This window comes from Thamnophis sirtalis, unplaced genomic scaffold (assembly GCF_051295495.1).
Source record: "Thamnophis sirtalis isolate CommonGarterSnake01/CBP01778 unplaced genomic scaffold, rThaSir2_p1.2 scaffold_9, whole genome shotgun sequence".
Classification (NCBI taxonomy): Eukaryota; Metazoa; Chordata; class Lepidosauria; order Squamata; family Natricidae; genus Thamnophis; species Thamnophis sirtalis.
In genome coordinates, this window is record NW_028261389.1 from 11,192,568 (window position 1) to 11,215,815 (window position 23,248).

Here is a 23,248-nt window from a genome sequence, read left to right on the forward strand (position 1 = left end):
GTGCCACACCCATAATGCTATGCGCACAACCCCAGCGTGCATGCGTGCACAACCAGCGCTCCCCCCCCCACATTTTTGGCATGCTTTCTTCACCCTCCCCAGGCTCCAGAGGCTTTATAGGAGCCTGGGGAGGGCAAAAACAGCCTCCCCTGCTTCCCCGGAGGCCCTACGGAGGCTTCAGGAGCTTCCTTGAAGCCTCCGGAGCGCGAAAAACCAGCCCTATGGGCAAACCGGAAGTTCAGAATGGACTTCCGGTTTGCTCGTAGGGCCACTTTTAGCCCTATGGAGCCTTCAGGGGCCTTCAGGGAGCTTCCCTGAAGGCTCCGGAGGGCAAAAAATGACCCTACAAGCAAACCGGAAGATGTTATCCTTCAAACGGTTGAACTAATGCAATTACAGGTAATCCTCGGGTTACAACTATTCATTTACTGACCATACGACGTTGCAACAGCACTGAAAAAAATGACTTATGACTGTTTTCACACTTATGACCGTTGTAGCATCCCCATTATCATGTGATCAAAAATTCAGACGCTTGGCAACTGGCCTGTATGGGTGGTCCTCGACATAACAACAGTTCATTTAGTGACAATTCAAAGTTACAACGGCTCTGAAAAAAGGGACTTGTGACCGTTTTTCACAGTTACGACCATTGCAGCGTCCCCATGATCACGTGTTCAAAACTCAGACATTTGGCAACTGGCTCATATTTATGACGGTCGCAGTATCCCGGGGTCATGGGATCCCCTTTTGTGACCTTCTGACGAGCAAAGTCAACGGGGAAGCCCGATTCACTTAACAGCCGTGTTACAAACTTTAACAACTGCAGCAATTCATTCAACAACCGTGGCAAGAAAGATCATAAAATGGGCTAAAGCTCACTTCACAAAAGTCTCACTTAGCCACAGAAATTTTGGGCTCAGCTGTCGTCATAAGTCAAGGACTAGCTGTACATGCTAGTAGTGAGATCACCTTGAAACAGAGTTTGATTTGCCTGCTTGAGTGATTTTTGAATGGCAAAAACAAGAAAGAAAGAAAGAAAGAAAGAAAGAAAGAAAGAAAGAAAGAAAGAAAGAAAGAAAGAAAGAAAGAAAGAAAGAAAGAATAAATGAATTGGGCGGATGGTTCCAATGCAGAGGTGGGTTCCTACCAGTTCTCACCAGTTCGGTAGAACCGGTTCGTCAAATCTACCAAACCGGTTAGAAGAGGTTCCACCAGAAAGCAGGCCACACCTACAGAAGAGGTTCCAAAAATTTTTGAAACCCACCACACAGAGAGAGAGAGAGAGAGAGAGAGAGAGAGAGAGAGAGAGAGAGAGAGAGAGAGAGAGAGAGAGAAAGAAAGAAAAAAAGAAAAAAGAAAAAAGAAAGAAAAAGTGAGAGAGAGATGAAAGAAAAAAAGGAAAAATGGACAGAGAGACAAAAGGAAGGAAAGAGAGAGAGAGAGAGAGAAAGAAAGAAAACACATGGCCGGCAAGCCACTCCCACCAGGTCACATGGCTGGCAAGCCACTCCCACAAAGGAGGCCACACCCACAGAGTAGGTTCGAATTTTTTTTGAAACCCACCCCTGTTCCAATGAACTCCGTGCTTATGCATGGTAGGGAATCCATCACCCATTATTCAGCCAAGCATGGGAAGGACGTCAACGGACAGGGGCCATCCTAAACGCTCTTTGTATCTGCAGTGTGGTTGGATGGGTATTAAAATTATAGAGATAAGGCTAAGCTGTTCTATTGTTGTTTTTTTTGCTCTTAAAACCATGTTAATTTTATTTTAGGGCTTATTACTACAGCCTTCGTTTTTCATTACGGAACAGTAGAAAATATTAGTTTTCAAAACTGTGTTTGGAGCTGAATTTGGGGGTTCCCAAAGAAAGAATCCACGCCTAATTCTGTCCCTCATCCCCACCAGCCATTTCTTGAATTCCCCGGCGCTGGAATCTCATTTCCGTAGCTTCACCTGTTCATTTCATTACTCGTTTAATTTCTCTGGTGCATTTCCCGTAAAATAGAATGGCTTACAAGATAACAGTAAAACCAATCTTTAATATGGCTGTTTTGTTGTGTTTCATCACAACAAAACAGCCATCATTCTTGACAGCCTCTGAGAACGATATACAAATACAATAAGCAAATACATGCTTTTTTTAAAAAAAAAAAACCCAGATGTTATCAAACTTCATTTTTCAAAAAAAGCAGGAAAGGAAAATAAGCAGGAAACCTAACAAGCAGCTTCATGGCTGCTGTTCTACTTGGGTGGACGGTTCCACCACAAAACCGCGGTAGACTAAAGCGCGCTTGACGAAAGCGCGTATGTGATGTCATCACAGCGCGACGAAAACAGCACGCTGTGAGCGGTAAACTTAAAATTAACACGTAAATCTAAACCTAACCCCCCCAAACCTAACCCTAAACCTAACCCTAAGCCTAACCCTTAACCTAACCCTTAACCTAACCCTAAACCTAACACTAACCCTTAACCTAACCCTAACCCTAACCCTAACCCTAACGCTTAACGTAACCCTAAACCTAACCCTAACCCTTAACTTAACCCTAACCCTAAACCTAACCCTTACCTTTATGTGAATCGGCTTGCTTTAAAAGCACTTTTTAAAGCGCCCTTTTTTCTCCGCGGTCGTATTTGTCGCGCTGCTGATGACGTCAGGTACGCGCTTTAATCGGGCGCGCTTTAGTGGACCGCGGTTTTGATGGGTCACAGGGTGGACAGCTATCTTTTAAAAATATAGCATGAGAACCACTCAAACAAGAGTTTCATTAAGTTGGGAGACTGTCCCTGAGAAAGGCCAACTCCGGACTATGACCCGAATCCTCCAACATAAATCCAAGTAGAACTTTCCCAGGGAATCTAAATGGGCCGTGAGCTATTTGCAACCGGGCTGTAGAAACAGAGGGCAAACACATGTATCTTCACTTGCACGAGCAGCGGGCAAGTGTGTGCACACATGTTCTAGTTACGTGAGTGGCAGGGAGAAGTGCACACCACTCACGCAAAGGGAGCAGCATATACGTTTGCCAGCCACTCACACCAAATCATCCCCTCCACCCCCCGCCGTCCGCCGTGCCGGAAAGATTGGGGAATGTGGAATTCTCATCTAAAAAGTTAGCTGGATGTCTTCCAGAGGCTATTTTTTATGTATTTGGGTCCTTAAATTGGCCAGGTATCTGACAGGCAAGAAGTATATTGCTTTTGGGATTGATGTTACATGGTCCTATTATTCTTCCACTTAATCAGCTGCATTTTGCAATGACTGTGGCTTTGGATATTTTTTAAAAAAGTGAATCATTACAGTAATCCAATTGATAAAATTATGAAGGTCTGAACCCAACTAGGTTCAATATCCTCCTTGTTTTTCTCCAGTGATATGTTGAAATAAAGGAAAATCCTCATTTTAGGGACTTGTTCCTTCACGAGAGTGCTACCTTCTCCACTACAATTCTCCCTGAGCTGATAGCAGCCGTGGCCAGTTGTAGCTTTCCTTGATTAGGAAGTCTCTTCAGAGAGTTACCCATGCCCTGCTCAACTTCATGGCTTGACTACTGCAATACGCCCTAAATGGAGCGTGCCCTTGAAGACTACCTGGAAGTTTCATCTGGTCCAAAATGCAATGGGTATAATAGTGATGGGCATGCCTCAATATGTCCATGTCATACCTCTGTTTCGCAAGCTGCACTGGTTGCCAATTTGCTCCAGGTGCAATTTGAGATGCTAGTTGTTACCTGCAAAGCCCTTCATGGCGTAGGGCCAGATCACTTGAGGGAATCACATACATCCTATATATGCCTGGTTAATTTGATCTGGTAGGGTTGGTGCATTCCATGTTCCTTCAATTAAAGGAATGTCATCTATCAGGATCCTGGAAGCAGACTTCCTCTGTAGTAGCGCCAGCCATTTCCCTTGAAATTTGGGTGGCTCCCACCCTACTAGAGGTTTGAAGGAACTTGAAGACCTGACTTTTCACCCACGCCTTCAGTGAGAGTAGAGTGATGCTCCCATGGACTGTGTTGAATTTATTTCTATTCCAGTCCAGTTTTTGTCATCTTGCTATCTTTTATTCCTTATTTCAGTTTCTGATTGCATTTTTAAAAATGTGTTTTATTTGTGAGCCACCCAGTCTTTGGCAGTCGGTTGGCAAACAAATTTAACAAATGCCATCTTGGTTTCCAGTTCTGAAAACCCCTTATCCACAGCACCTCTCTCTTCACTAGTTTCCACTTCAGTTTGTTGCCCCCAACCAAATATTAGTTATATGGTAATGGCATACAAAAAGGGGCAATTGTTTTATCATAGCCATTGGCCTAAAGAACCATAGGAATCCATATCTATAGGGCAGGAACCATACATACCATATTTTTGGAGTATAAGACGCACCTTTTTCCCTCAAAAAGAGGGTGAAAATCTGGGTGGGTCTTATACACTGAATACAGCATTTTGGGCCTCCTGAACCCCCACCCCCTTTGCAAAAATGGCTGTGCACAGCTTTTAGAAGGCTTTCAGAGAGCTCCTGGGGGCCGGGGAGGGCAAAATTGAGCAAAAAATGGGCTGCTTTTTGCTTGTTTTTGCCCTCCCCAACCCCCAGGGGCACTCTACAAGCTTCCTAAAGGTTATGCATGCCCTTTTTTGACAAAAAAATGGGCCCCTTTTCATGAAAACGGGCCGTTTTGGGGCGGTCTGCAGAGTGCAAAAACTTTTAATTTGCTTCTTCAAAATCTTGGTGCTTCTTATACTCAGGTGCATCTTATACTCCGAAAAATACGATATACATTCATACAATAATATGCTTGGGAAAATGACATGTGCCACTTTAGATGGGTGATGTAACTAGAAAAGGACCAGAAATATTGTCCACTAACTGTTCCTCACTCTTTCACATTTGAGTCTGATAATCAGGATGGTTTTGAGTCTGAGAATGAGGATGGGTCCATCATCTACCACAGATCCCCTGAAAAGCCTTCAACCTAGCCCTGAGACTGACTGCAATTTTTTATTCAGAACCAGAGCATAAGAGTCTCAAAATTTTATTTACAACCAGATTTTTACAGCCAATGCCTGAAATGAAAAGTGCAGTCCTTTAAGCCATAAACATATCCGGATGATATCATGTGATATAAAATGCATAAAAATAGCCTGATTGATAAAAGAAAAGTCAGTATCTTAAGGTAGAAATTTACTTCTCAGTGGCCAACCAGACGCCTCTGGTGTGCTCATAAGCAGGACCATTATTATATTCCTAACACTCTCCTGCTGTAACTCCTAGATGCCTGCTGCTCCTAATCTAGAGGTGACATTAAATTTTCGGGATGAACAGCTCTTAATTGACCTGTCATCCAATTCCTTTTTACAGCTATCCAGGTTGGCGGCCATTGCTATGTTTGGTGATAATAAATTTCACCAAGTAATTATACACTATGGGAAGACAATTTTCCTTTTGTCTTGTTTCCTTTAAATCTCTTTCCAACCAGTGGATGATTCCTGCATCCCTGTTATGAGAGAGGGAGGGAGAGAAATTCTTCCCATCTATTTTCTCCATGCTATGCAGAATAGATTAACATCTTAAACATGTCATCACTCCAACACAGTTTTTCACAATACATACTCTTCCCCCCATTTCCTGTCCATCTACTGAATGAGAGAGATGTGGCGCAGTGGTTAAATGCAGCACTGCAGGCTACTGCTAGATCAGCAGGTCAGCGGTTCAAATCTCACCGGCTCAGGGTTGACTCAGCCTTCCATCCTTCCGAGGTGGGTAAAATGAGGACCCAGATTGTTGGGGGCAATATGCTGACTCTCTGTAAACCGCTTAGAGAGGCCTGAAAGGCCTATGAAGCGGTATATAAGTCTACTGCTATTGCTATTGCTATTGCTATTATGATATGCCTATCTCACCTCAAATTACAAAGCAGAAGTATCCAAACAATTGCTACAGCCTATTACTACAGCAAAGGAGTTGAAATCCCCAATCATTTTGATTGCCCTCTTCAAACCTTTGGCCACTTTTGTTATATTCTTTATGGAATGAGACAGCCAAAAACGCCTACAGTATCTCACGTATATGCTAATTGTTCCTGACTCTATAGGGGGCAGTGCTCATCTCCGTTTCTAAGCTGAAGAGACAGCGCTGTCCAAAGACGTCTCCGTGGTCATGTGGCTGGCATGACTAAACGCCAAAGGTGCACGGAACACCATTACCTTCCCACCAAAGGTGGTTCCTATTTTTCTACTTGCATTTTTATATGCTTTCGAACTGCTAGGTTGGCAGAAGCTGGGACAAAGTAACGGGAGCTCACTCCGTTACGTGACGCTAGGGATTCAAACCGCCGAAGTGCCAACCTTTCGGATCAACAAGCTCAGTGTCTTAGCCACTGAGCCACTGTATCCCTACCATATGTACCATAGTACTTCCAGATGTACATAGAATTGTTTATTTACTAACGGTACTTATATACTGCCAACTTCTAAAGACCCGGCAGTTAACAAAGGTTATATATGACAACATTTTTAAAATAACATCCCACTTTTCCTCCAGAAGCTCAAGGCAATACACACTGAACACCTTCCAAATTTCCCTTGCAAGAAACCTGTGAAATGCTCTGGGCTGGAAAAAACCGAACTGGCCCAAAGTCATACAATCAGCTTCCATGACGGAGACATTGAACCTGGTCCTAATTTAACAACACTTGAACCACTGTCCCACACAAACTCCTCCAAATTTGGATTGGGAATATGTTGCTAATACTTTTTGCATTACAAGTCGCTTTGTTGAAGAGGGTGGCTGCCTTTAAAATGAAGCAGTAGCAGCATTTCAACATTTATTTATTTTTGTGTGCATTACACATGACAAGTATCCAATTTTACAAGCTTTCTTCTGGCAGTCTTTAAACAAACACATGGTTGTTAAATGAACATGACAGTCATTAAACAAGTCCACCCCCCCCCCCCTGGGTATTTTTGCCAGAAAAGAGAAGCAAATGTCTGGGAAACACTGGGAAAACACACAGAAATTGTGTGGGATACTACAAACAAATGTAATTGCAAACCGGTTGCTAAACAACCAAAATATGATCCTATGACTGCAGGAACTTAAAACAGGTTGTAAATAGCTGCAGAGAAGTCTGTTGTAACTTCGACCAGTCGCTAAGCAACTTGTTGTTAAGTGAAGATTACCTTTAACTATCAAATCTTGTCTTTTTTATGTAACTTGAGAGCATATGCACCAAAGACAAATTCCATGTGTGTCCAATCACACTTGGCTAATAAAGAATCTTATCCTATCCTATCCTATCCTATCCTATCCTATCCTATCCTATCCTATCCTATCCTATCCTATCCTATCCTATCCTATCCTAGCCTAGCCTAGCCTAGCCTAGCCTATCTCACCAGGCTTTATATTCCTGGCTGCTTTTGTTAAATCTAACCTCTTGCTAAATATTGATCTTTGAAACATCCCAGGTGATTCTGGGTAATGCATACTGACCTTTTGAATAATAAATATCTGAAGGCTTTTATCTGAAACATTCAATTTCTGCTCTGCGCAATCAATGGTCTACTAAATAAGCAAGGAATGCCTGTGAAGTCTAGGCTTTAAGCAATTTTTTTTACATGTTTTCCACGCCATGCAAACAGGTTGCCCAAGATGTAATGCATCTACATTTCATTCCTTAAAAGCAAAAAAAATCTCTCACACAATGGATGATGTAGTGGCAATTTGCATTCTACTCCGTACAAGAGCCAAGGTGGCGCAGTGGTTAAATGCAGCACTGCAGGCTACTGCTAGATCAGCAGTTCAGCGGTTCAAATCTCACCGGCTCAGGGTTGACTCAGCCTTCCATCCTTCCGAGGTGGGTAAAATGAGGACCCAGATTGTTGGGGGCAATATGCTGACTCTCTGTAAACCGCTTAGAGAGGCCTGAAAGGCCTATGAAGCGGTATATAAGTCTACTGCTATTGCTATTACATTGTGGAAAGGCCCAGAAGGATTTCAAAATCCTATCCCATAGAACCAAGTCTTCAGCTTTAAATATATGCACCCAAAGGAGGGTTTTTCAATTGGAGGATCTGCTTTATGATTCATTTTATTCTGAGGCTTCAGAATAAATGTTCCCATGACAGCTTACAAAGGAACAAGAAAAACAAAACACTTGAAACACAAAAGGGGCTATATGGTAATAAATCAGTAAAGCAGAAATGAAGCTGCAGTTGTAGAAAAACTTAGTACATGACACATCTATTTTTTTTAAAAAAAATTAAGCATATGTGGACTTATATCTTCATTCAAACCATATATCAAGGTAAATGTGATGCAACTGAAGGAAAAAAACCCCATGAAAATTGATTTTTCAATCATTGATGCCATAAATAAAATTAACAACTGTTCTGTGGAAAAAGTAAGTAAACCCTTGCTCTAATAGTTGGCATTGCCCCTTTGGCAGAATCTGCCTCAGGGAAATATTTCTTATAACTGTCTTTCTCAGGGGTGCCACACTAGATTTCTTCGAGGACAAGATCAACATTGTAGTTCTCCTCTGCAGGCTGGCCAGGAAGGAGGGTGGTGGTGGTAGACGGGATGGATGCCTCCTGCAGCACCCTGCTGGCCAAAATGGCAGGGTACAGGACGCCTTCCAGGTCAAAAACGGGGTACGGGGGGTGGGACTGCGTGTGGGGCCCCCATGCCCCAGTTTGGGTGCCAGAGGCACCACAGGCCGGTCCTTTACTATTTCCAGATTTAAGCCCCCCCCTGGGCCCTATGTGGCCCACAGGCCTTGAGTTTGACACTTGTGGTCTATCCGTTTATCTGTTTCTGATACTCACTGGATTTCCCCCCCCCCCAACTCTTCCATGCAGAAGTTTTTCAACTGTGTGATACTTGAGGACTTTCTTGCATCGACAGCTTGTGTCAAATCACCTCAAGCAACTTGGTTTAGATTTAATTCTGGGCTTTGTCTTGGACATTCCAGAATCCAAAATCCATTTTTTCCCCCCAGCAATTCTTTGGTGAAGTCACTCAAATGTTGTGAGTTATTGTCATATTGCAAAGTCCACTTTGGGTTGAGATTCAATTTTATGACAGATGGCCTCACATTTTGCCAAGGTACAATGAAGAATTCATAGTGGATTATGAGCTGCCTGGGTCCTGAGGCAACAAAGCAGACAAAAATATTTCCACTATCATGCCTGATGAAATGCAGACTTTGGGCTTTGACAAAGAAGTCTTCTGGTACTGGACCAAGTAATGTTATCCTTGCCTTGTTTGTCCAGAAGTCCTAGTCTTCATCAAGTTATTTATGAGCAAACTTTGGTCTTGACCTGATATTTTTCGGGTCACCAAAGGGTTCCTCTGAACACTCTTACTCTGTAGATCTAATTTGTCCTTAAATATATTCTATGGATAGATTTATGCACTTTGACAACAATAGTGATGAGAGCTATCTGTAGGGCATATGATGAAATTCTGGCATTCTTAGAGATGTCTTTCAACATCTTTCTTTCTGCTCTCTGCTTCAACTTGTTGGGGTTGAGTGCTTGGACACGTTGGTGATTGTCTGGAACTTTCTCCAATTGCAGTTATCTTCCAGAGAGCAGAGAGTTTGCTGTTCAATTGTTTGGTGATCTTTTAAAATCCCTTCAGATTCCCTTCAAATCAGATTCAGAGACATCTCTAACCCTTCTGAAGGCTTCAAAGAACTCTTTTGATCTACGTACACACTTCAACAGAGCCAAGGTGGCGCAGTGGTTAAATGCAGCACTGCAGGCTACTGCTAGATCAGCAGTTCAGCGGTTCAAATCTCACCGGCTCAGGGTTGACTCAGCCTTCCATCCTTCCGAGGTGGGTAAAATGAGGACCCAGATTGTTGGGGGCAATATGCTGACTCTCTGTAAACCGCTTAGAGAGGGCTGAAAGCCCTATGAAGCGGTATATAAGTCTACTGCTATTCAACAACAAAGACCAAATCAAACTAAATCTGAGTTTAAATAACAGAGATTTCTCCCAGATACACTCCTACAATCTTCTTTAAAAAAAAGGGGACACCCGATCTGTGCATTCTAATTTTAAATATCTGAGGTAGCAATAAATGTACAGATGTATTCACTATGCCCACATGTGAAATCTGAATTTATGTTTATTTAAATTACACAAAGGACTGCAAAATATAAGTGGTACGTGATACTCGTAGATCATATCCCCTTCTATTTATCAATATTGTTGAAATGAAGATCAGACATCTCTATGTTGAAGAAGTCAAAAATTTCAAGGGAGTAAAACTTCTACAATTCTGCCTTCTGTATTTTTCCTAAAGGCAAAAGAACTCCATTTTCAAAATGGGAACATAAAGAGAAGAAATAAAGAAGTCAAGGCAACTTTCTCCCCCGAGGATGGAAAAAGCATGATTTTCTGTGGCTTCTTTTTATCTGCCAAGGACTGGAATCTTGACTGATATAAAGCCAAATGTCTTTTCAAAAAATGCAATCTTTAGATGTCCCTAGTTCAAATTCCCAGTGCCAGCTGTTTCAGCATATTAAAGGGGAACATTAATACATTTTGAACTTCTCATGGTCAATGACATCTTAAAAATCTGGCCAAATTCTAGTTACTTCTTTTCTGAAAAACAGTTTGTGGCGTTAGGAATTATAACTTGAGGCAAGTATCTGCTGACTTGGTCTGTGGTGTACGCAAGATAATTGTATGCTTTTAAAACCAGCAAGAGCTGCACGGTTAGCATATTTACCCAAGAAAAACTGAACACAAGAAGGTCAATTGCTCATTTCTCTCGGCTTCCATCCACATTTCCTTTCTTCTTTCTGAGCTACTCCATAGTTCCAGTCTTACAACCTACCGAGTTATGGCCTTTCAGACAACCTTTGGCTCAATTCTGATTTTCAAGAGCTTCTTTTTCTTTAAGGCAGCTGGTACCAGCCTCAACACAATTAGAGTAGAGTCAGTTGACCTTTGGAAAACATTTTCAGGAAGCTACCGAGAAAGAGGACTTTAGAAAGTCAGCCTGGTGCCATTTTGTACGTTTTGATATGAATCCAAAGATCGTGTAAAAGTCTGTAGAGATTCTCAGTCATCTAGGTCCTGGTTGTTCCTTGTTTTTTTTTTCTTTGAAGACGTTTCACTTGTCATCGGATGATGAGAAAAAAACAAGGAAGTCCAGTTGCCTCCTGTTAAAGCACATTTGGGACAAAAATCATGTAGTTCTTCCTCTCTTTCTGCTTTCAGTTATAATCTTTTTGTCTAAGTTTCTTTCTCAAAATATTCAGGATTCATCTACCAATTTTCTCTCTCTTCATCTTCACCCTTGAGGCAATCTAACTTGATTTTTTTTTTAAAAAAAGTGTAATCTTCATTGTTTCAAGGTCCTTTTGTTTGTTTTGATTTTGCTGAAGCAAAGGTCTTCTCTTATTTTTCACATCACAAACTACTCTTTCATTTTTAGTTCTTTCCCTTGGAAACCATCATATAGTGTTGTCCTGGTTCCTTTTGCTTCTCTCTTCAGGGATGTTTTTCTCATTTTTACGTTTGTTCCAGCCCAAACCAGATCTCAGGTTTCCTTAATTGAATTTAGATTTTCCTTCCTACGATGATTAGCTACCATCTTCATACTAATAATATTTTTCTAAGCTAATAATCCTTCTTAAATTCTTCAATGACATTCAAACTGCGTGAGATGAAAATACCTCTTTCTGTACTTTATTCTTTTACCTCTGTTCAGTTGTACTTTCCCTGGAAATACTGTTCTCTTCTGCCTTGATCCTACTTCTTTGCTGAATGTCACATTTTTCCAATCTCAACTTCCAGCTTTTAAGGGTCTTTCATTTTTAAACTTCAAACTTACTTTCTCTATCTTTTGGCACATGTACCTGGATGCCTTACTTGGAAAGCTGAGACCTAGATGATGAATGTGGCCTGCCACATACATCAACCAATTTAGGTTAATTACCATTTCCCCCCCTAGCCTTATGACTTTGTTTTAAGTCACAAAGTAGTTAAGTACTACAACAACTACTACTCTTTTCTCCTTAAGAATGGGGAATGCCATTCTTTATTAAGTCATCCAGCGTTATCAAAATGTATGATTCTTGCAGTCACACCTTTCTTATATTTTATAGCCTTTCATCAAATGTTTAACTTAATTTGAAATGTGAAGGCCCAGAAAAATCAAAAGGAGGGAGAGAGGAAAAATAGAGGAGGGGGAGAATAGTTTTCTGAAAATGTTTCCCTTGATTTTTCCTGTAGAAAAATAGGAAACAATGGAAAAACCGAACACCTTTGAAATATTTTTGGGTTTTAGAATATTTAGCATTACTTCCAATTTAAGATGTTATTAACTGAAAACAGCACGAAGGGACCCAGAAAACTTCCACTAATTGTGATTGTTGCTTGCTTTCATTTGGTGTCATTTCTGCATAAGCTTTATTTTTGTTTTCACGTTTTCCTACTGTAGGTACTAAAATACGTACTAGCATAGAATGCATCAGTCTAAAATTCTCTTTTGGAAAATGTCTTCATTTGCAATTCCATTTGGACAAGGCACAGGCATTTCTTATATATTGATTGCTTCATTAAATGCTTTTGGTCTGTGCACTGAAGGTAAAACCATCAGGCTGGATTATGTTCATAAGTGCTTGGGATGAATGAAAAGCACTGTATAAAATCCTTCAACATATTCTGATGGCTTATGCAGCCTAAATGGGACCAGTATCCAGCCAAAACTTATTTATAGCTACAAATTAAAACAGAGATGAAGCGTAGTTTTATTTCTTGCTGAAAAATTCTAAGATTTTGAGAATAGAAACTGGTACAGATGATTGCCTCCTACTTGTTTTGGCTTCTATTTTATTCAATCTCCATCGAATAGCTTAGGTTAAAACCATACTCTTCACTTATACATCTGATGGCAAACCTATGGCACGCATGCCACAGGTGGCACGCAGAGCCCTCTCTGTGGGCACATGAGCTGATGTGCCAGCTCAACTCCACGTGAACATGCCTCCTGCTGGCCAGCGGGGGGCTGGGCGCATGCGGGAGACACACATGCATGTGGGGGGCATGTGTGTGGGGGTTAGGCATGCATGCGGTGGGCATGGGCGTGCGAGGGGGGTCACACATGCATGAGTGGGGCACACACGGGGGGCGTACATGTGCATGGAAGTCACACGCACATTGCATTATGGGTGTGCACACACGCACACACTTTCTGCACTCAGCAATGAAAAGGTTAACCATCACTGACTTATAATGTCCCTTATTTTTAATTTCTTCCCTGCTCTTTTAGTCCACTGTTGCTTCTCTGCTGTATCATGTCCTTTTATTCACAATTTTACTTTTTAACTGATTTGATCTAATCATTTATTTCCGAGACTGTACAATATCTGAGAAATGTTATGAATACTGGATAATTATTTTAAAAAAAACCTGTAGCATGGAGCCAATTTGAACAGTAGCAAGTTTTCACTAATAATATTAAGGTAATTTCACTGCTGGTTGAAAGCAAGAGTGCATATTATACCAATATTCTATGATAGATAATATATTATAATAGTATAATATGCTATAACCAATTAAATAATGTCTTAGTATAAAAGCGAAAATAACTGTAATATAAAAAATAGAACTTTTTAAATGGAAAAGCTAAATTTTATTTTGTAAAGATCCTATTTCAAATTACCTAAATTATGAGATAATATAGGCAAATGAGGATTTATTTCATCGTCTGAATGTCAGATTTGCTTATTCAAAACAATGAGCATTATTTAGTCTCACTAAACTTCTCTGATCATTACCTAACCTGAATCTACCTATAACCAAAATGAAGAAAATTAAGAGAGAGAGAGAGGGAGGGAGGGAGGGAGGGAGGGGGAGGGAGGGAGGGAGGGAGGGAGGGAAGGGGAGAGAGAGAGAGAGAGAGAGAGAGAAACAACATTTACAACTGAGACTCTACGATAACTTTGGGAAAATGTAGATTATAGATATTCACTAGGACAATAGAAGTCTAGAGAAATATGCTACGTTATAATACAGTATTCAGACTGTATTGTACAAAAATACAGATTTAGAATAGAAATTATGAGTTACTGGTTCAATATGAAAAGCGCAAAACTTTTTATTCCACAGTAATAATAGCAATCTTTCAGATATCAAATGGTTATTTTAGAGTTGAAAAGTATAAGAATAAAAAGGGACAGGATTCAGGTTCCCTCTCCTCTATACTTTAGGTATCATTTTCCTTCTAAAATAGCATTAAATATGTCTATTTTGATTTTTCAGCTCCCAGAATGGAGATGAAAATATCTAAGTCCAATCTGAAAACCACTACTTATTTCAGCTATTGCAAATAATCAGGGCAGCAAATAGGAAGAGGGAAAGTGGGTTGGAGTTCTGTTTTGTTCTTTTGCAGTTGACATGTTCCAATTCCCAGGACTCCGAAGCAAAACTAAACAAAAGCTTTCATTCTTGGGATGCTAATCTTTTTCTAAAACATTATCCAGCTTAATAATACACTGTAAATAAACCGAAAATAAATACAGTGTTTAATAGAAGCAGCCGAGAATCAAATCAGGGAAAGGACATCCTATTCAAAGTAGATTAAAGATCTAATTTGTTTTGCAATAGAACTACTTGCTTTGATTTGTTTGGGGCATGGAAACATTAAATATATAACAAAAATAGTAAAGTATCTTTTTATTTGAGATGAATTCAATATATAATGCTAGTTTATTATTTGTTTGTCCTGAGTAACTTTGCAGTTGAGTTAAGCCAGAAGCTAGAATGTGAACAATCTAGGCTAACATAAATTTTCATGTACTGCCTTGCTAAGCCCATGAGAACAATATTACGGATTAAATTTATGGCCTTGGTTGTCGAGGGAAAAGTCACCTTAGCTCTGTACCACCTTATTGCAAGGAATTATTGCTACATAAAACTACACTACAAAATAGGGCAACAGCCCATTAAAATCCACTTATCGCCTCTACAATTCTTCATCCCATTACTGACAAAATGGAACAAGTCTTAGTAGCACGTCAGCTCCAAACAGAATACCTTTTTCTGTTCATAGATTTGTCTGCTTCCCAATTTCTAAAAAACTGCCTCTTTCAGCCATGAACAACCCTATCCAGATCTGGATCCGAATCCGGATCCAGCTCCAGCTCCAGCCCCAAACCCACACATGTAGGGCTTATTGTCTATGGAGATTCTCAATCATCCAAGGTCATGGTTCTCCCAAAGGTGTTTTTTTTCAAAAGGCAACTGGATTTTTTTTTTGTTTTTCCCTTAAAGATATTTCACTTCTCATCCAAGAAGCTTCATCCCTTCTCAACTGAAGAACCGAGGAAGCTTCTTGGATGAGAAGTGAAAAGTTTCCAAGGAAAAAAATAAAGTCCAGTTGCCTTCTGAAAAAGCACCTTTGGGATAATTACTTTATTGTTCTCTGCTTATCATCCAGGAATCTCCCCCAGACTGGCAGCTTTTGCCTGGGAAAGACCAGATAAGACTCAAAGTATTGGAGGGCGTGACCCGTCAAAACCGCGGAGGACAAAATCACGCTCGACGAAAGCGCGCATGTGACGTCATCACAGCGCGACGAAAAAAATTAAAAATTGAAATAAAATTAAAATTAAAGCAAGCCGATTCACATAAAGGTAAGGGTTAGGTTTAGGGTTAGGGTTAGGTTTAGAGCGTTAGGGTTAGGTTTAGAGCGTTAGGGTTAGGTTTAGAGCGTTAGGGTTACGTTTAGCGTTAGGTTTAGCGTTACGTTAACGGTTAGGTTTAGGGTTAGATTTAGGGTTAGGTTAAGGGTTAGGTTTAGGGTTAGGTTTGGGGGGGGGTTAGGGTAAGGTTTTTGCTTTTTTTTACATTTTTCGATCACAGCGCGATGTTTTCGTCGCGCTGTGATGACGTCAAATGCACGCTTTCGTCGAGCGCGATTTTGTCCTCCGCGGTTTTGTGGTGGAACCTTGGAGGGTGGGTGGGGGTCATCGGATCTTGGTGTGTGTTGATGTTTATTGGTCTTGTATGTCACCCACTCCCAAAGGACTCCGGGCGGAGTCTTGCTCTCCTTCTAACTGGGACAGTTGCTCTCCAACAGTCTCCACCAAAATGAGACTCCTAAAAACAACTGAAACTCGACAGAAAGCCTTGGGAGCTGACACATCATTTGCATCTTCCAGTAACCTCAAAGTGCACCTCGGGGGAAACAGCTTAAGTCAGCTTTGACGTTACTTTTTAAGGTCTTCAGGAAGCTAATAAATATGAGGGTTGGTTTTCTCTCCTAGTTCAGAACACATCTCCTCACAATATGCAATCAAGGCCGGAAACCGTAACTGGCTGATTCTATGGGGCTGTCAACTTACATTACCTTTTCACGGGCTCTGTCTGCACAAGAGCTGCGTCTATCATGGCTTTCATCCATAACTCCATTTCCTTCCCTGTATCTGTGCAGAAATAATAGGTCCTCATGTTTGGATGAGCTGCCTGATTGGAAATGACACGGTCGTTTTGTGGGGAGAAAGGTACAATGTTCTGTAAGACAGAAAAGAGACGGTGGGGGGGGAGAAATCAGAGGCCATTACTGGTTTCCTTAATCAGTAATTTATCGGTTTCTAGATTTATGCAAGCTGCTGCTAGAAACTCATCCCACTGTAACTAATACAATACTATTCATCATCGTGCTCATCTTCTGAGGCAATTATACTCGAGGAAAAGCACATTAGTATTAAATTTGGAAGGCTTGTTGTTGTTCAGAGCCCCCGCTGAGCTTCTAAATGATTTCTATCAATTATAGAATAAATATTTTCTGCCGGCATCTGGCATGCACAGATTACAGAAATGGATTAGCTGGGATAACCAGAGGGGGAGGGCAGGGGGATGGGGACATAGGAAGTTGCAAATACATACTCACCCATTAAAAACTGAAGTGTGATTTAGTTTACTCATCGCCAAGAACAGCCCCAAGTAGTTCAAATCCAAGAAACAAAAATGTGAAAGGTCAGGACATTTGATAGAAAAAGAAGTCCATTATGCATACAATGAAGAAAATGCACCTGGTAAAACATATGCTAACGAGAGGACGTCAAATATAGGGAAAAGGCCAGCCTACTTTAATGAGACTACATTAATTTGAATGTCTCAATTACAGTAATCCTCGACTTACGACCACAATTGAGCCCAACATTTCTATTGTTAAGCGAGACATTTGCTGTGAATGTTGCCCCGTTTTACAACCTTTCTTATTTCAGATGATAAGGGAATCGCTGCAGTGGACAAGTTAGTAACTCGGCTGTCATCTGGCTTCTCCACTGACTTTGCTAGTCAGAAGGTCGCTAAAGGGGAATCATGAGAATTTTGATCACATGACTGTTGTGACCCAGCAGGAGCCGTTGGAGCTGCCACCAGACTCCGACAGCGAGGGACCCTATGAGTCGGCCCTGGAGGATGTGGAGGACCCTGGACAGGGTTCCGACTCCAAGCAGGGCGCAGAGAGACTGGTTGGCCAACAGGTGGCGCCTGAGCCTTGGACCAGTGGGGAGGAGACAAGGGAGAGTGATCCAGAAGCCAGCAGTGAGTTGTTCCGGGATGCACGCCGTCGAAGAGCTACTCGGCATCAAGAACAACTACATAATTACAGGAGGTAATTACGCTCAGCTGATGGTCATTAGGCTCCTCTCCAGACTATAAAAAAGACTGCTTGTGCCATGCCCTTCTTGCAGAAGTCAACGCTTTGACTAAAGAGAAACAAACTTGGCAGGCTGGATTGCTGCCAGAGTTTGTCTGAATTGCTGCCAAGGTCTGTCGGCCTTGCTGCCAAGGTCCTTATCTGTTTGTTTACTTGGCTTTCAGCCACCGAGAGTCTGGTCTTGTTATTAAAGGACATTCTCATTAAGCGTGTCTCGGCTTTCGTTACTGGACGGAGGAGGGGGTCAGAACACATGACCATGGGGATACTGCAACAGTGGTGTGAAAAATCATCGTACGTCACTATTATCAGTGCCGTTGTGACTTTGAATGGTCACTAAAGGAAAGGCTGTAAGTTGAGGACTACCTGTATATTCATAATGATGCAAGCAGACTGCTTTAGTTGGGCAAGACTTCGGTCTGCTGATGTGGAGCAATAAAGGAAACTGCTCAGGAGAACCTCAGCATGCCTTTCCTGGTACATTGGAACCTGACAGGTGATTTATCCAAGGGTTAACAGCTTCAGGAGTTTTCCCACAGGTGTGGGGAAAGAATAACTTCATTAAAAAGAGCATGCAAATTGGACGAGGAAACTATATGGAGCGGGAAGAGGAAGTACCGAGGTTGCAAAGACAATGCTAATTAGAATCTCTGACAAGTATGAAAGACACAAAAAGGACGAGGCTCACATGTTGTTCTGGGTTGAAATGTTGGCTTGATTTTGGTTTAACGTGTTACAGATCCTATTAACTGTGCTTTATTGAATAAGCAAATTGTTTGCATAAAATGCATTTATGTCCTGAGAAATCTATAAATGTCTTGTGCTGAAGTTGCAGGAGCACTGCAATCAAATCAAATTATCATATTCCTTAGTTGGTTAGAATGGAAAGGAAGCACACACACACACACACACACACACACACACACACACACAGACACATTTAATGAAGAAAATGTCTGCGTGTGCATTCCGTTTCAGAAACAGTGTTTCAGAAATTCATGTGTTCACAATTATATTCCCACTGAAATATAAAACACCGCAAACGCGAAGTTGCGGAATATTCTCACCTTAAATGCGTATTTGCGGTTGATGTGATCCTCAGAAGAAAGCATGGCTATCTGAAAGCTTGGAAGAAGTATGCTCCCTAATATTCCTTCTTCTTTTTCATCTAGAAAATATAGAAAAAAATAATAAGCAAAGCAAGAAAACTGTCATACGTTAAAAAAAAAAAAAGCACATAAATCTTCCCTGGCTTTTGGAACCTGAATCTTTTATATTTGGTAATTTTGCTTGCTCTTTTCCCTTTGTAAACCACCATTTGTTTCCACAACAGATTCTTAGAGATGGCAAGTATAATGATCCTTTTAGAACAGAATCTGATAAACAGTTAATTCTCTACGGTTCTCTGCTTATCTTCTTGAGACGTTTGTGTGTATTTGTATAGGTATCTGTACGCAAAACAATGATTGCGGCTAAAGAAATTACTTTTTTGCTCTATAGAGGATGCACTTTCTTGTGTACTTCATCTTAGCTTGGCGCACTTGGAGGAGAAGAATGCTCATGTGCGAATGCTGTTTGCTGACTTTAGTTTGGCGTTCAACACAATTATTCCTCAGCATTTGGTAAACAAACTGTGGCTGTTAGGTTTTAATACTTTTTTATGGAACTGGATACTCTTGTGGCCCGCCAGTGGCCAGTGGAGCTGGCAGCATATTCAGACAGTGATGTGGTTGGGGAGGAACATGGGCCAATCCTGGAGTCTGGGGAAGGCTCTTATGAGGGCTCTGCATTGGAGGCATAGATGGGGCCAGGGCCGTCTGACAGTTATCAGCTGCCTTCAGACATCAGTGAGGCAGAAGAACAGCTGGAGTCTGTTTCCAGTGTGCGCGTGCGCAGAGTTGCCAGACGAAGGGAACAGCTAAGGAACAAGGGTCAACTTGGGAATAAAGCCACAGGTGGATGGTGAGTGGCCCCTCCCAGAGGGAATAAAAGAAGAGTGAAAGGGAAGTGGAGTTTGCAGGAGACAATTAGTTAATTCCTGCATTCTTGCCAAATATTGCGGCGTCTGAAAGATATTGGCCTGGCCACTCTCCAAGCCTAATGGGGAACTTTCTTGAAAAACTGTGGAAGAGGAAAGACTTTGCTGGAGAGGAATTCACTGTAAATTAAATAAAAGGGTTTTAGCGGGGTGAGGACTCGGCTTCGTGCTTCTGGGGAAGCCTAAGTCAGAACAGATACTTGATTTGCCTATCGATTGGCCCCAGTTTGTGCCAGTTGGAAGGAAAGTCTCCAATTCCATCTCCTTTAGTATGGGTTCCCCTCAGAGCTGTGTCTTGAGTCTGGTACTGTTCACCTGGATGACCCACAACTGCTGTGCTGAATCTGCTATAAATCATATTGTGACGTACACAGATGACATGGCAATTGTGGATCTTATCTGAGCAATGACAATGAAGATTCTTAGAGAGAGAAGGTGAAGGCTCTGGTGGACTGGTGCAATAAAACTATTGAATGATAACAAACCAAAGGAGATCATTGTTAATTTTAGAAAGAGCCGGCATAATCATACTCCACTTTGCATCAAGGCTGCAACTATGGAAGTGGTCAATAGTATTAAGGGGTACAGATAACTTAACAATCTGACTTGGCCTCTTCATATGTTATCTTTAGTGAAGCGTGTAAACCAGCCTCTGTATTTCCTATGTTGGATGGGGAGAGGACATCTTTCTCCTTTTGTCCTGGCCACTTTTTACAGAGGCACAACTGAGAGCATTTTGACAAACTGCATCACTGTTTGGTTTGGTTGCAGCAGTGCCTTAGAAGGAAAGTCCATACAGAGAGTGGAGAGGACAGCTGAGAAGATTATAGGAAGCTCGCATCCCATTATTCAAGACATTGCTTATAAGCACTTTGTGCTTAGAGCTCAAAGCATTGCTAGAGATCCCACACACCCACTTTATGGTCTGTTTCTGTTGCTTCCTTCTGGGAGGAGGTTTCAAAGTATTTCCGGAAGGACTATTAGATTCTGTAACAGCTTTGTTCCTTGTGTCATCCGTCTTGTAAATTTGCAGGATTCTCCCCCACCCGCATGTATATGTATACATTCGAACTAGACTATGATGTTTCTCTGTGTCATATATGTGAGTGTATGTGGATATATGCATAATGGTTAACTTTTGAGAGTTAAATACAATTAAATTTCATTTTAATGTATGCTGATTAGTGTATATTTAAAGTAACAATAAAGTTCTACTCTATTCTAAAGAAGTTGTTAGAAGAAGAATGTGTCAGGCGCAAAAAAAAATTACACCTCAAATATAATTAGACTCCCTGGAGAGGTGGGGATGACGTCACGACGGTACGATGTGCGATCTTGAATTTCCAAGATCACCATCGATATCTCTGTCGCGGTATGGTCCTTTTGGACCTAAACCGTCCCGTAGAGGCAGTGATAGAGAAGGGCACATTCTGCTGATCCCAGGGTCATCGCAAAGTCCCTGGTAGATCCAGGAGAAGCCCTTTTTTCCAGTAACAGAGAAGCAGCCATTGAAGATGCTGAAAGTTGGGACAGCTCCAAAAACGAAAGGCAAGTTGGAGGGAAAGTGTATCGAATTGGTGAGATAATTTTTATTATTAGATGAGAGAACACCCCAAAAGATTAAAAGTAAAGTTAAAATTGAAGACAGAAGAGGTCAAGCGGGCGAGATTAAGCCTGAGTCAAACTTAGTGTGTTATTTTTCTTTAATCCTTTTACTGCTGGAATTTCTACAAACAATTCTTATTTTTAAAACTGGATTGATTTTATTTTTATTTTTTTTAGACTTTCTTTTTTCAACGTCCTACAGTATTTTCTTTTTTAAATTTTTTCTTTCTTTCCTGGAATATAAAGAGGGAAGTGAAAGTAGATGAAAAGAAGTACCACTGTCACTTAGAGGCTTGGAAATATTTGGCAGAAGTAATGATAGAAATTCTGGCAGAAGCATTGGTGATAACCAAAGGAAAGATGATGGAAGGAATAGATGAGGAGTTTCGAGTCTTTACAAGATATGCAGTGAAACACAAGTTGCCAAGAAATGTCCATATAAGATTTACTAAAAAAGCAATAAGAATACAAATACCACAAATGGCAAAAGATAAAATATTGTACTACTATTGGATGGATACAGGATGATGTAATGAAATGCTATAATAAAAATTAATTTGAATTTATTTAAATTTAGAATATTTTGCATAAAATGAAGTAATAATAGTTATAGTCATAAATGATTAACAATGATAATGTATACATATATACTAGATGGATAATATGTGATTTAATATAATTTGTAAGTGAGGACCATGGAGAGGATGCACAAAAGTTTTGTAACCAAAGATAAACAATTTTATAAAATATGGGACTTATCAATAGTTAGGCAAAAAATATGGAACTGAAATATGCAAGAGAATTTTATAAAGATGTATTACTACTGGATGGATTTAGGATGATGTAAAGAAATGCCATAATATAAATTTATTCAAAATTTAGAATATCTTACATAAAATGAAGTAATAATAGTTATAATCAAATAAATGTTTAACAATGATAATAATTATATATATATATATATATATATATATATATATATATATATATATATATATATATGTGTGTGTGTGTGTGTGTGTGTGTGTGTGTGTGTGTGTGTGTGTGTGTATATGTGTATATATGTGTATATATGTGTATATATGTGTATATATGTGTATATATGTGTATATATGTGTATATATGTGTATATATATGTATATATATGTATATATATGTATATATCTGTGTGTGTGTGTGTATGTGTGTCTGTATATATATATATATATATATATATATATATATATATGTATGTATGTATGTATGTATGTATGTATGTATGTATGTATGTATGTATGAATGAATGAATGAATGATTGATTGATAATATGAGATTCTATATAAATTGTAAGTGAAGACTATGGTGAGGATGCAATTGTATATAAAAATAATGATAATAATTAGACCTCCCCGAAAATAAGGGGTCAAAAGAAAATAAGACTGTGTCTTATTTTCGGGGAAACACTGTACTGATCTTCAGTCTCTAATATGCAATATAGGAACAATACTTATCCAATTTCCAACATTATCATACATTCCTTGCTATGAATACTTTCTCCCTCTGCTAAAAATAAGCACCGCTTTGAAATCCTCCATCTTTATGAAGGCCTGGAAATCGTGCATCTTCTGACTCTCATCACTTGGTTTTAAAATTGTCCAATGCAGTGGTTCACTATCAGAGATTCCTTGATTTATTGGGTTGCAACCAAGAATGAAAAAAAAATTGGCTATACCAACCAGTCTGAGGATCATTAAGGTAGCAAAAGTGATAGTGAAAGTAAGAATGATGGTAAGTCGCTATATTCCATGAGGAGGTGGGAACACCTGTTTAACAGTATGCTACATGAAACAGATCCACTCATTCTGAGGTAAATGTCTAGTTCATGTCTATTTTTACCTTAAATTGGTGATTAAGGATAACCATCTTTATACTGAA

General features: G+C 40.3%; 1 protein-coding gene across 1 annotated transcript in view; it reads right to left on the minus strand.

The window, feature by feature from the left end:
- LOC106542178 (pleckstrin homology domain-containing family A member 5) overlaps positions 1 to 23,248 on the minus strand; it is a 219,322-nt gene that overhangs the window by 57,504 nt on the left and 138,570 nt on the right. Inside the window, exons 8-9 of the mRNA XM_087722532.1 lie at positions 18,759 to 18,859; positions 16,375 to 16,490 (exon numbers count right to left, since the gene is read on the minus strand). Of these exons, the coding sequence (XP_087578658.1) occupies positions 16,375 to 16,490; positions 18,759 to 18,859 (217 nt within the window). The remainder of the gene's footprint in view (positions 1 to 16,374; positions 16,491 to 18,758; positions 18,860 to 23,248) is intronic.